At 44.3% G+C, this 13,283-nt stretch overlaps 1 protein-coding gene across 7 annotated transcripts in view; it reads left to right on the top strand.

Annotated features, from left to right (window-relative positions):
- Positions 1-11,737, top strand: part of LOC119712470 (excitatory amino acid transporter 4-like) — a 37,881-nt gene extending 26,144 nt beyond the window's left edge. For 3 of the 7 annotated variants that reach the window (XM_038163743.1, XM_038163742.1, XM_038163746.1), the window contains 6 exons: positions 607-649; positions 1,174-1,514; positions 3,684-3,917; positions 4,963-5,157; positions 5,590-5,724; positions 7,104-7,302. In XM_038163743.1, the coding sequence (XP_038019671.1) occupies positions 607-649; positions 1,174-1,514; positions 3,684-3,917; positions 4,963-5,157; positions 5,590-5,724; positions 7,104-7,302 (1,147 nt within the window). Of the gene's footprint in view, positions 1-606; positions 650-1,173; positions 1,515-3,683; positions 3,918-4,962; positions 5,158-5,589; positions 5,725-7,103; positions 9,334-9,386; positions 9,414-10,081 lie in introns of those variants that run through there. The other 4 variants (XM_038163748.1, XM_038163749.1, XM_038163747.1 and 1 more) reach the window with 4 other exon arrangements.
- Positions 11,738-13,283: the final 1,546 nt, after the last annotated feature.

The raw sequence follows: 13,283 nt of genomic DNA, 5'->3' as shown, positions 1-13,283 counted from the left end.
TGGTGTGCTCTACAAAAAAAGTAATGAAAACCATCAGTGGGCTACCTAGCTTTCAGAAATTCACCTGGCAAAGACTACTCCAAATATCCATCTTTAATGACAAAAGGAAATCAAGGAAGTGGTTCCCAAGACATTGCCTTCTCTCCCCTTGCTGTGACCTTACTCAGTGAATTGCAAAGCTGTACCATCTCAAGTGGTATAAAGCCATGTTTTTGAGGTACAGAATAACAGAGAGCTCACATGACAGCTGTAGAGGTGAGGCTGAGAGCAAGGCAGTGTATTAATCATTGTAGTATGGTATTGTTTCAAGGTTCAGTTGGGTTTGATGATGGTTTTACAATGTACCTATATCCCAGGGCAGTATGTGTGTCATCTCTTTCCACATACCTGAATAACCTTCTGGAGTCTGAAAACATGTAGTGGAAGTCTAACAAGTTGCAAGATCAGCATATTCCCTTCTTCTGTCAGTCAGACCAAAAGGGCTTAAGTGGACATTGTGAAAGTTGTGACCTCAGACATTGCTCCAGGACAAAGAAGTTGGTCAGGAAGCCCATCTCTTCCTAGTTCAACAGGACAATAACTTTTTCCTTGTTTTATCTACTGCAGGAATATGTTCCCACCCAACCTGGTAGAAGCCTGCTTCAAACAGGTATGAAATCTCATCTTTGCACCTTGTACCCTGGACCATGGTCCTATCTACCTCTCTGAGGGATGGAATAGCACTTTATTCCCCAGGTCTGCGCCAGGAGGCACTGCAAACGTTAGTCTGTATTACAGCATCCCCCATGCAAGCTTTTCAAACTGTCTGTACATGGGGGCTTCAACCTCCCTCCCATCCCACAGAGGCAGGAAGGGTTTGCATGATCTCAGGTTGCAGGCTTGGACTGGCAGTGATATGGAATAGATTCTCCAAGAATCTGTCTCTTCTGCAGTGCTAGTGCCCTTAGAAGCAGCACAAAAGGTTATCAGAGAAGCTGGAATATCTCAGTCCTAGAGACATGAGATGCTCTAATGGTCTCTTTTGACCTTCTGCTCTATGAACTTTCTGACCTTTCTGGTGAAAGCACTAAACTGGGAACCTTGAGAGCAGGCAAAGCATATAAGAGCCTAGCATGTGTCCTGATCATCCGAACTGGAGCCTATGAGTGCATTTGATAATCTGTGTCTTTTCAGTACAAGACTCAGTACAGCACCAGGGTCTTCACCAGAACCATCCTCCACAGCAGCAATGCCACAGCAGGTGTGGCAGCCACTCAGATCCCTGTGCCTGAGAATTTCACCAGCATCATGGAGAATGTCACTCATGCCCTGGAAACCATCTCCGAGGTGCTGACCTTTGAAGAAGTCATTCCCATCCCAGGCTCAGCCAATGGGGTGAACGCGCTGGGGCTGGTAGTGTTCTCCATGTGCTTCGGTTTGATGATCGGCAGCATGAAGCAGAAGGGACGGGCCCTGCGGGAGTTCTTTAACTGCCTCAACGAAGCCATCATGAGGCTGGTGGCCATTATCATCTGGTGAGGAGCACGGCCGGTTGGAGCAGGAGGTCTGCAGGTGCAGTTTTCATTGACATGATGAGAAGTGGGGTAGCTTTAAGGATTTCATGCACAAGACAGGAAAAGCAGATGGGCACAGCTCTACTTTGGCTCCATCAAGCTGGAGGGAAAAGTCTGGATGGGATATTTGTTCACATTTCATTTCCTGGCTTTTTTGTTTTTACCTTAGAAATATCAGGTACACCAGGACTTGCTTTTCTTGAGGCTTCTGGAAACATCCTTGGAAGACCAGAGAGCTGGAGTGGAAGATCTCTTAGCCTTACCAACAGGAGTAGGGTGTGGGGCTTTCTCACCAAAAGCATTCCTTCCAGCTGTGTTCCAGGAGTCTCACTTAGCTAAGAATCACAGTAACCCTTTGCCCCTTTCCTGCTTTCAGGGTGGCAGCTGTATGCAGTAATGCAATAGCTCTGAGAGCTCAGCTGGGTTGAGAGGATCAGCTCAAAGTTACTGCCTTTCAGATCCTTCCCAGATCATGACTCATCTGGAGTTCAGCGGCTCATTGCTTTCTGTGTAATGCTGCCTATGACACATGGTGCAGATGAACAAGGCTTTGCTGAGACAAGTCTACTCTAGAAGGCAGCATTTTACCAAATATTGTTATTTTAAGCTTTTTACCCAGTTAGGGCTCAAACTTTTGTCAGGTACTGCATAATAGGACAGATGTGTCTTTGGCAGAATACATGCAAATGTCTGACAGGGAGGAAATCTGTCAGCCTGACACCCTCTCCCATTTTAGATCACTCCAGCTTCCTTTCCTTGGTCTTACAAGTCACAATCTTGTATCTCAAGGCAAAGTCCTGAGCACAGCAGGACAGGCCTTACAGAAAAAGGCACAAAGGGGAAGAACATCCCTGAGCTCATAGGAGATGTTGGGAAGCCCCCCGCCCCCAGGATCTTTTACTCCATGTCTGAACCAGAATTTGGGGCTTTGCTTTCCTAAGAACAGGTAAGACTTACCTGGGGGCACAGAAGTGAGAGCATGAGCACAGTGGAACAAGTAGACATGCACACTACTCCAGAGACCTTCGACACTCCTCCTTAAACCTCCCTTTAGATGAAGGCAGGCAGGGTGTTTATGTATAGAACATTGGTTACACTTGGGACACTGCCTGTGCATGCCTTCCAGTAGCCACAGTCTGCAGACCATCTACCAGGAGCTTGTTTTTCCTGGGGGGCTCTGATCAGTGGCTGCAGCCAAGGATGTGTTCTAACAGGAACGTTAGAGGAAATGAAATATTTATTAAATCCTTTCCTGAAACTTTTCCAAACCTCCTGGGCTAAGCTGGAGTTTGGCATGTGGAACTCTGAGCCTTCTGCATGAGGTGCATGTGAGCTCTTGAGCTGCAGAGTCCCAGCCCTGAGAGATGAAGAATTTTCTTTGGTCTCATTATTATATTAGTGCCCATGATTCTCTCCATATCTGACTTATGTCTTCTTTTCTGTGGAACCTCAGTGCTGCTTGTCAGCTGCATTGTTATGGACGGGGGAAAAAGACACGAGGAATGGAAAAGATAGTGGGATACCTCAAAATGGGGTTTTATATGAGCCATGGCTGTTTTTACAGGTGTTGGTGTGTCCAGTCCTTGTTACACTAGATCTGGAATCCCTAGATGTTCATATTCCCTAAATGTGAGCATCTGAAGATAGCAAGGCTGATATCCCAGAGCCTATAGGATACTCTTGCTTTTACTCCCTGATTCCCTGTTTCTCCTATACTTTCCTGTGCCTCTCAGGAAAAAAAAATACTGTGACCCCAAGCTCTGTTAGGAGAGGAAGGGACTCTGAAGGTTTCTCTACATAACCTTCCTTATCAATTCTAGAAAGAGTATTATAGAAATGTAGAAAACCCAAAAGGAGGAGGAAACCACCACTGCCCATGCTGTGTGCAAAACAGAGTGCTGAGGTCTCCAGGCATGCACCTAGAGCTGATTTTTGACCATGGGATAAACAAGTCCCAGCTCTCTCCAGGTTTCTAGAAAAGAAACCAGCAGTGTAATCCAGTGATTAGGCTCAGTGGGCACTTATATGGTATGCTGGCTTATTGGGGATTTATCCAGAGAGCATGTGTTAAAGCTGGTGTGAAAAGTGTGGGAGCCAGTCCTGACCATCGGCCTTGTGTTTCTGTCACAGGTATGCTCCAATTGGGATCATGTTTTTAATTGCGGGCAAAATCCTGGAGATGGATGACCTAGCAGTGATGGGAGGCCAGCTGGGGATGTACACGCTCACTGTCATTGTTGGACTCCTCATTCATGCCCTTTGCATCCTGCCTCTGCTCTACTTCATTGTCACTCACCGAAACCCCTGGGTGTTTATTGCAGGGCTCCTGCAGGCTCTCATCACAGCTCTGGGCACCTCCTCCAGGTATGATGGCTATGTAGGAGTGGGGTCTGGGCTGATACTATGTAGATACTACATCTCAGCACTCAATTGCTCTCAATGCAGCACTGTGGTCTCAAAATTTCTAGTACCAGCGGCTTTTTGCAGTGAACCAGCCAAACTCATTTGGGAGTGGGAAGGTTCCCATTGTCCTGCTCAGGAGCCCTACTCACATGACCAGCTCTGACCATCAGTAAATGGCCCATATTCCTCCTGATCAAACATGAGGGTGACTTTGCTTACCACTGAAATGCTGAGCTCAGGACAAATATCCTGCTGAATCACAGCATTATTCCACGTGCACATACTTCTCACACACATGTACTTGCACATATTTTCATGTCCATCTCTCCCAGGCACACAGACTGTATGCAGCTGTCATTAAACTTCCCAGAGACCTGGGCAAAGGCATTAACACCAGTATGTTGAATGACTCACACTGCCATGTTGCACAGACAAAGCAAGGGATGGTAGGTAATTGTTGTTTCACTAAGTGCTATGTTTCTTGTTATATTGGTGTCCTGGCAAGCACATAGCCGGTTCTTCCACATACATTCTCATACCGAAGCACACAGCATTATTCCTGCTTATGTTCTCTTTCAGAAACAATTCTTTGCTTTCTCTGCAAGATATATTCTCAAACATGTATCATTCTTGTCTTATGGACTGAGAGGGATGAGAAAGGGCTCAAGTTTTTTTAATAGCAGAAAAAGGAGTTCTGGTCTTGAGACTCGGCCCTATGTACCCTGAATCCTCCTTCTTTTGGTTATACCAGCATCATCAGCCTCAGGGTTATACAGCCCCTTTCCCAACCCCCTGAGAAAAGCCATGTCAGAATGTGCAACTGCAGCATGCATCATATCTGAGGAAGCCTTGCTTAGACTGTTATTTCTTCTAGCAACTTCTGGCCTCTGGCTCACATGGCAGGGCGAAAAAGCAGGCGGGTAAGGTCATAAACCAGGCAGGGGCTTAGTCCTTCTTCCAAAGTCAGCATACATGCAATTCATGTGGTTTTGTAAATTCCTTTCAGCTCAGCAACTCTGCCCATAACCTTCAGGTGCCTGGAAGAAAACAATGGAGTGGACAGGCGCATCACAAGGTTTGTGCTGCCTGTGGGAGCCACAATTAACATGGACGGCACTGCTCTGTACGAGGCCCTTGCAGCCATCTTCATTGCACAAGTCAACAACTATGAACTTGACTTTGGGCAAATCATCACAATAAGGTGACTTTTGGAAGAGTTTTGGGACTACAGAAAGGGTTTCAGTTTTGTTGGCTTATCTGAGGTGTGATCAGGTTCCTCTTTTGCTCAGAAGAGACAATAAGGGAAAAAAAAGTATGGGAAAGAAGGGTTGTACTACAGATCCAGGTGTCAAAAAAGCACATGTGGACACCATGTCTTTGAGGCTTCACGTGAGCCCTTCTCGCATGTCCAGGTCTTAGAAAAAGCTGTGATGTGCAGTGGTCTGTTATGAGGGGGTGTCTGGCAGGGGCAGCCTGGCCTTGTGTTGATGTCCCATGTGTCACTATCCTTGGTGACCAGGGCAGAAAGGCCGCCAAGACAATGATGAGTTTGAGCCAATTCCTGACATTTCTGCAAATGCAACCAGCTCTTTTCTTCCCTTTGCTGATAGCTCTGCTTTCCCATTCTCTCCAGCATCACTGCCACGGCAGCCAGCATCGGAGCCGCAGGTATTCCTCAGGCAGGACTGGTGACAATGGTTATAGTGCTGACATCAGTGGGGCTGCCTACTGAAGACATTACACTGATCATCGCTGTGGACTGGTTTCTGTAAGTTTCTTGCCCAGCAAGCATGCACTTCTGTGCATTCCTGCCAGTGCTTACAGACATCATCTGTACTCCTGATGTCTCTGCTAAAAGCACACTCACTAACTTGTACCATTAAGGTTAAAACACACCTGTATCCCTGAGACCTTTGCACAGTAGCCCTCTCTGCCCATGCTGGAGTCTTCGCCATATGCTTCAGTGACTCAAGGCATCAGAGGTCACTTGCAGATTAGCCTGGTGACTAAACAGAATGTCCTCCATTTGCTTTATTTCAAATGCATCCAGAAATTATCTGCAGAGTCATAGGGAAAAGCTGTGCCAATAATAAGCAAATCCACACTACAGAATGATAGTTCTGGGTTACCAAACACTGAAAGAGGGATGAGACTGGGCTGTACAAAGTTCAAGAGTGTTTACATGGGTGCAGCTAGTCAGCCACACTGCTACATCTCTGTTTTCTTTCTCTTTTAAATAAAATCACTCGGGACAAGTGATTTTATAGGAGTGCTCTTAGGAGCCATATTGAAGAATGCATTTGTGCACAGTCCCACCTCTCTGTCTTCTCGAACACCAAAATCCTGACAGATGGATACACTGTCGGTGTTCTCCTCTGTTCTTCTGTATCTTGTATTGTTGGTTTGTAGCCAAAGCAGCCAAACTCTGCTCCCAGCCATGGATGACCAGTTGGAAACAGTTTTGCGGAACACCTTCACTTCTCTTGTGGATTATGCATAAGAACAGACTTGGCTGGGAAGAGCCCTGCCTCCTAATAAGGCAGATTACTTCTTGTCCTTACTCAGAGTAGATTATTTCAATCAGGCTCCGCTGTTACTACTGAAGGATCTGGTGGGACGCTGGACTGGTGACAGCTTCAGCAGCTCTGACATACTGTTGTGGTTGTGGAGAATATCTCATTGCAAAGGGTCTTTTAGATGTGCTGTTTTGCACAAAGATTCTGGTGCCTTGTCTTACCATGTGCTGTCCATGCCAAAATCTGCATCCACAGCAGTGCTGTCAATAGGATTGATGCAACTTAAGTGAAACAGATGTGTTGAGGCCATCTGAGTCTGCAGCAAGGCTTTTGGAAAGAACAGTGTCCATGTATAAACACAGCAACCTTCGTCTTAATTTGTGTCAAATCCAAAACTTTTCAGTAATAAATTTGGAATGCAATAAAACAGGAATGAATGTGAAGCTTGAGCTCAAGCATGTCAATCAAGGAAGGCTCTCTGGGAGTAATTTTCCTGTCAGTGTTGAAGTATCCATTATTAGAATGACTTAGAAAGTAGAAAAAGTTTCACTGAAGATGTTTCTTGAAATAATCTTCATCCCCTTAGCTGCTACTATGAAACTCTCTTTTGTTTTTCTCTCTGATTTTTCAGGGACCGCCTTAGAACGACTACAAACGTCCTGGGGGATTCTCTGGGGGCTGGCATTGTGGAGCATCTCTCCCGGCATGAGCTCGATGCGCAAGACTGCGAACTTGGTAATTCTGGGATACAGGAGAAAGAACAGCTCTCCCACCTGGTTTGCCCACAGAATGACACCCACAGGCACTCCAGGAGGGAGACAGCACTGTGAAATTGGGCAGCAAAGTGCAGATTAATGCTGTAAAAAGTGAAACAGAAGTCCAGAGTGGATGACAGAGAAAGATCCATTGTGCAAGATGCTCACTTTTTGATCACCTCTGCCACATGCAGTCTTCCCTAATCCTTGCTCTCTTACTTCTCTCTGACTGGCATTAAAGAGGAGAAAATTAAAGTGCAAAGAAAGCCTGGTTTAGTCATTCTTATGAGGCCCAATAGTTAGACCTGAGTAAGGAAGACCTAGTGAAGGAGCTGGACTAGGAGCTCCTTTATTTCTGAACTAGGTAGCTAGGTGAGTTGGAAACACCACCATCTGTGGACTGGCACCAAAATGTTGCTGTAATTCTGTCCTGCAAAATACAGCTGCAAAGTCTTCACTTAGTTAGTACCTTCACCCAAACAAGCTTTTAGCATTTACCTCCTTGCTCACAATCCTGGTGTTTGCACAGATATGCACTTGATGCTTCCTGAGAACTCCACTGGCAACCTGTTTGGTTGCAGACACTAGAGTCACCCATTTCCTGAAGGAATGTGGGATCATACAGCAGGGACAGCTGGCTGCTAGCACCAAGAGGGATCAATGGGTTTCTCATTAGTGGAAGATTCTAAAGGATTGTGAAAGAATCAAACAGTTTAAAAATGTATTATATCCATTATTCAGTCTTGAAACAGCTCTCCCCTCTACCAAGCTCTGCCAAAACCCCGTTAACTTAGTTTCTCTTTAGCAAGCTCTTCTCATCCTGCTGAAACCCGGAGGGGAAACACAAAGTTTAAGAACAATTTGCCCATCTGAGCAGCTGGGTGGTACATCCATGCCAGGAATGACTGCCTTCCATGCAAGATTTGCTCAGAAAACAGTTTCAGTCCTCATCACAGGATTCCTAAGGAAATTATTCCTGTGCTCATCTTTGCCTATTTTCAGAAGTGACTTCCCCTCAGTCACATTGCTCTAGAATGTGCTTTCAAACACCTCTGTCTTTCTACAGATCCTTATCTTTTATAGGCAGAGACAAATCACTTAGCACTTGCACTGGTTTGCCAGATCCCAGACTTAAAAATTCAGGACACATTTTCCGATTCCTACCAAATGGAATTCAGCTTCTGTTTAACACACTTGGACATAAGCCCAAATTACATCCATTACATCTCAGAGTCTAAAGATAAAAGTAGGGACCTGCTTCATCCATGCTCTCTCCCCCTTCCCTGGCATGGCCAGGAATACAGCTGGTATCTCTCACACCAGTGAAGAGGAGCACTCTAGGACTTGTTCCATAACATCCAGGTCCATGAACATCGAGAAAAATGAATGTCTATAACTTAACCAGGAAGATGTTAAGGATCCACGGTGTTGGGGCTGCTGCATTATAGCTGTCCTGCTTTTAACAATGGCTCAGAGCAGGAATAGCAGTGAGCAGCCTTTTGACCCATCAAGGTACTATCTAAACTGGCTGGTTTCACTTGAGATCTGCTCATTATTCCCAACCCACTATGTCACTTACACCCCTCTACCCTGGCTTTACACATTAATGTTTTTCATACTTAGCTATAACCATATACTCAGAGGTGCACATCGTGGATGAAAGACCTCAGAGGCATTGCTGGAGTCAAGTTTGCCAATCACAACTGCACACCTGCCCATGCTGCCATCACCAGCACTGACAAAGCTTCCTCAAACACATTTCTGGAGATGTTCAATGCCAGATCATGAGGCTCTTTTTAGTTGTTTAGAAACTGCAGGGTTATATATTGGTGTTGCTACAGTCCACATTTTTATGGGCTGGACAATTATTTGGAACCTGAGAAAAATGCACAAATGCATCTCTTTCATGTAAGACTGGTAGCAGAAAGCAGTACAGGGTAACTAGAAGTGTGTGGCAGTTCTGTTTAGCAGTGGCTAGCTCCAGACTGTAAGGCAGCAAGTTGTTTGCTGACTGTGGAAGGCAGGTTGCTTATTTTGACAAGAGATCTACTCTAGCAGGACGCAAGTGAGCTGGATAACAAATGATTATCCTTCTCTTTGTAGCACTTTTTAAAATCTTGTTTGAATACTTTTATAATGTCTGCTCTTCTCCTTTCTAGACTAAACAGATCCCGTATATATCACAGGTAATAATCATTCATGTTCCTCTCCTGTGGACATTCTCCTTGATGTTCCACATCTTTCTTGAAGTGGAATGACTAAAATTTGACACAACAATCCAACTAAAGATTTATTATTACTGAACACTGAGGAAAGAATATTTCCTGTACATTAAGATTTAGACCTTGGACTCATGTTACCGTGGTTGTTAGCAGGCTATGCATCGGCTGATCAGGATAACTGCTCCTGATGCATACATACAGCAAACTCAAGTCTGTTCATCTTATCCTAACTCTTAGCAAGGTTAGACTCTTACTTTGATGAGATGGCTCTGCCTGAGGACTGGATCTTAATCAAAGAGTTTTCAGATACATTGCATCAGCTTGTATCTATAGTGAGCTAAGACAGCACTAGCTTATCAATAACTGCTCAGCTGACGAGTCTAAACCTTCATAAAGAACAGACCTGCTTATAAAACCCAATGAAGTGCTTTATTTTTTAACAACAGCATGATAGCATTGACCCTAGTCCAGTGGTAATACATGATAATTCCAACATCATATTAAACAGGACTGCTGCCTATCAAGCAATTTCCCAGCTTCTGTTTGTGCAGTTGATTATTACTACTAAAGTATAGTAATTTCAAGTTGTCCATATTGAACTGCTTCTTGGTTTTCTTTTTTTTTTTTTTCAGACTACTTGTCCAACTTTTCAAGAAAACATTGAATTCTAATCTTGAAGTGACTTCCTGTATAAAAAGGGCAAACTGAAGGATGAATCAGAAGATTGTTGGATTGGATTCTAGCTCGAATGGGAATGAATTCTGGGAAGTCCTGTGGCTCGGGTTACACAGACTAGATGGTCATAAGGGTCCCTTCTGGCTTTATAATATATGCACGTGCTTTCTGGCTTAGAGATATCACAAAGGGTCTTTCCAACCCAATCATTTCTAAAAGCTATCTGAAAGGATTCTAATGATAATTTAATAAAACTCAGCAGGAGTCCTACCTGTTTTCAGTTCCTGTTAGCAGACACATACACATATCACAAAAGGGACTTTCCATACCACATTGCATCCACACGTTCACAGATGTTCCCACAAAGCGGTATGCACCAAGCCTTGCCATTTGTGATTTCCTGCTTTCCACACAAGATTAATAGAGCACAAATAAGTAGATGCCTCATTTTCCAACAATGCAAACCAGTATTCCTTTGGGAATTTCAGAATTCAGTTTATAGCTTTTAGCTGTGGTGTTTACCCATGCTGTTAACCAGGTTATGATTGGAATTATCTGTTTACAGTACCCGAACATCTAAAAATATTGTCAGAAATTTGCATATACTTACATATATATCTATACATATATATGAAAGAAGTGCATGTGTGCAAGCATATGTATACATAGAGTCAAATTTTTTGTTACTAATCCAAGAAGGAAAGCCAATATTACAGTCTCACTATGTGTAAAGCTGCATATTTCATTTTGGTGCCCACCTTGATTTACTCATTTAAAAAAAAAAACTGAGGCTGTTCTACTTCATTCCAGAAATGAGTCTTTCAAAGTCAGATTTCCCAGAAAGGAGCTCAATGCATGCCAATTTAGACTTGTACCTTCTGGTGATGAAATGAGAATTTCTCAATGTATAGAAAAAAACTCTCCACTGTGTTCTTGTCTGTATATATCCCAAAGACACCCATCTGCAATGCATCAGTCTTGGCAAAGGCCAAGCTTTGGGAGCTCAGTCAAGAATACTAAAGTATTTGCACTTCTTCCAAATCCAGTGCTGACCTTGTACTAACTCGGCCTTCAAAACTGGATAATTGAAAAGTTGTTTATAATTTTATCCACTGTCTTTTAAAATTACCAGATATTTGTGAGCTTATGCAGTCTTTACTGCAGTCCTGCTGCTTCTACTTGCAGAAACTTTCTAAAGAGTTTCCCCTATTTGCAAATAGATCTCTTCCTAATGGTTACAGATGGGATGAAACAGAGAGCTATGTCAATGTTAAATACACAAGTAGCTCTTGGATAAGGACATACCTCTTCAATATTAATTTGAAGAGAGAAAATCCAGGAAGAATATGGATTTTCAGTTAGGCCACATGTCACTTTATGTATGTTGCACATTGTTCCAGGAGTCAGAGCTGCCCATGAAAACTGAACTGAAATTGTATGTATTTCTGCACTGCCCAAAGAAGAACTGGAAATCAGTACTGTACAGTGTGTTCATGGCATTCGTGCAATTTGACTCTGTTAATTCCTGAGGGCTTTTTCTTCATGCTGTTATTTTCAGTCTTAATACAGATAGTTTCCATATTTGAAAAATAAAGGGAATTTTTTCCACAATACTTTTCCATTATGGTTTTTTTTCTATTATTTTTCCTCACTACTGTGACCTTCCAAAGTCAGAGACATGACTTTTCGCATGATATATTATACTTTCTTATCTCCATGTGCCTACCTCATGAGTCAAATACCAATCTCAGATTTTGACAAGGCCTTTCCCTAAAGCTTCTTTGATGTCATCTTTGGCATTTGTCCATAAACTGACAAAGCCATATGAGGTTTGCTTCATCTGCACCAGACAGCACATAGGCACATACTTCCATCTGGAAAATCCACCCCCAAAAAAGGTTATGTGGAAGAGGTCTCAGAAGTTTAAACAATAATGGGTTTACATTACTTGCTAAAATGTTGCATTAATGGCATCGCATCTGCAGAAAGTGTAAGCTGTTTGTTCTCCTCTTGATATCTCTTTTTCTTGTCTTCTACTCCCTAAGGGACAGGAATCAAGCTGAATAACAGGGATGCTGGGGAAAGGGCATCCCCAGTCCCACAGCACCCAAGAAAGGCAACAGCACAGACTCAAAAGTCAGACCATAAGACAACAGCAAGTTATGAGCAGGTCTGAGGTGTGGGTCCCCAGGGAGGCTGCCAGGGCCATTAAGGCCTAATAGTTCTCTTGGGGTACATCTGCAATCTAGCCCACCCCTCCTGCCCCACCCCCCTCAGTCATGCAGACTCCTGTGTGGTAGCAGCAGCTTGGCTGAGGGGTCTCTGAAGATCCCCAGTCAAATCCCTCTGCTCAGAGCAGAAGCAACTTGTGCAGGCTGCTCAGGACTTTGATTGGATTTTGAACATCTCCAAGGTTGCACATTCCACACATTGTTCCAGCACTCAATCACCCCCATTGTAAAAACGCTTTTTTGTTTAAATAGAATTTCTTGTCTTTCAATGTGTGCCCATTGCCTATTGTCTTTTCACCAAATACCACTGAGACAAGTCTCAAGGCTCCTTTGAATCTTTAAATTTAATTTAATCTTTCAACAGGATGGGAGTATGGGCTGACAGGAACGTCAATGAAGTTCAGCGGAAAAAAAATGCAATGTTCCGCACCTGGGGAGGAATAACCTCTTGCACCAGGATACCCGAGGGGCCAAACTGCTGAAGAGCAGCTCTGCGGAGAAGGACCTAAGGGCTCTGCTGGTCCCTGAGCTGAACCCGAGACACTGCTGTGCCCCTGCCTGACCTGGCCTGGTGAAGTTCAGGGACGGGAGCCTTCCCTCAGCACTGCTGAGGCCACGGCTGGCGAGCTGTGGGCTCCCCACTACGAGTGCCCACGGACACACCATGAAGAGTCCGAAGAAGAACTGCAGAGATGATGGAGGGACTGCGCATCCCCCTGAGGAAAGACTGGAGGAGCTGGCACTGCAGCCTGCTGAAGGAAGGCTCGGGGGTTTCATAAACGTAGAGCAATACCTACCTAGGGGAAGTGTGAAGACAGAGCCAGGCTCTTCTCAGTAGTGCCTGGTGACAGGACAAGAGGCAATAGGCACCAAACGAAACACGGGAGGCTCCCCCGGAATATCAGGAAAGACTGTTTTACACAGAAGC

Source organism: Motacilla alba, chromosome 28 (assembly GCF_015832195.1).
Source record: "Motacilla alba alba isolate MOTALB_02 chromosome 28, Motacilla_alba_V1.0_pri, whole genome shotgun sequence".
Taxonomy (NCBI): domain Eukaryota; kingdom Metazoa; phylum Chordata; class Aves; order Passeriformes; family Motacillidae; genus Motacilla; species Motacilla alba.
This window is presented reverse-complemented; position numbering and strand designations above follow the sequence as displayed.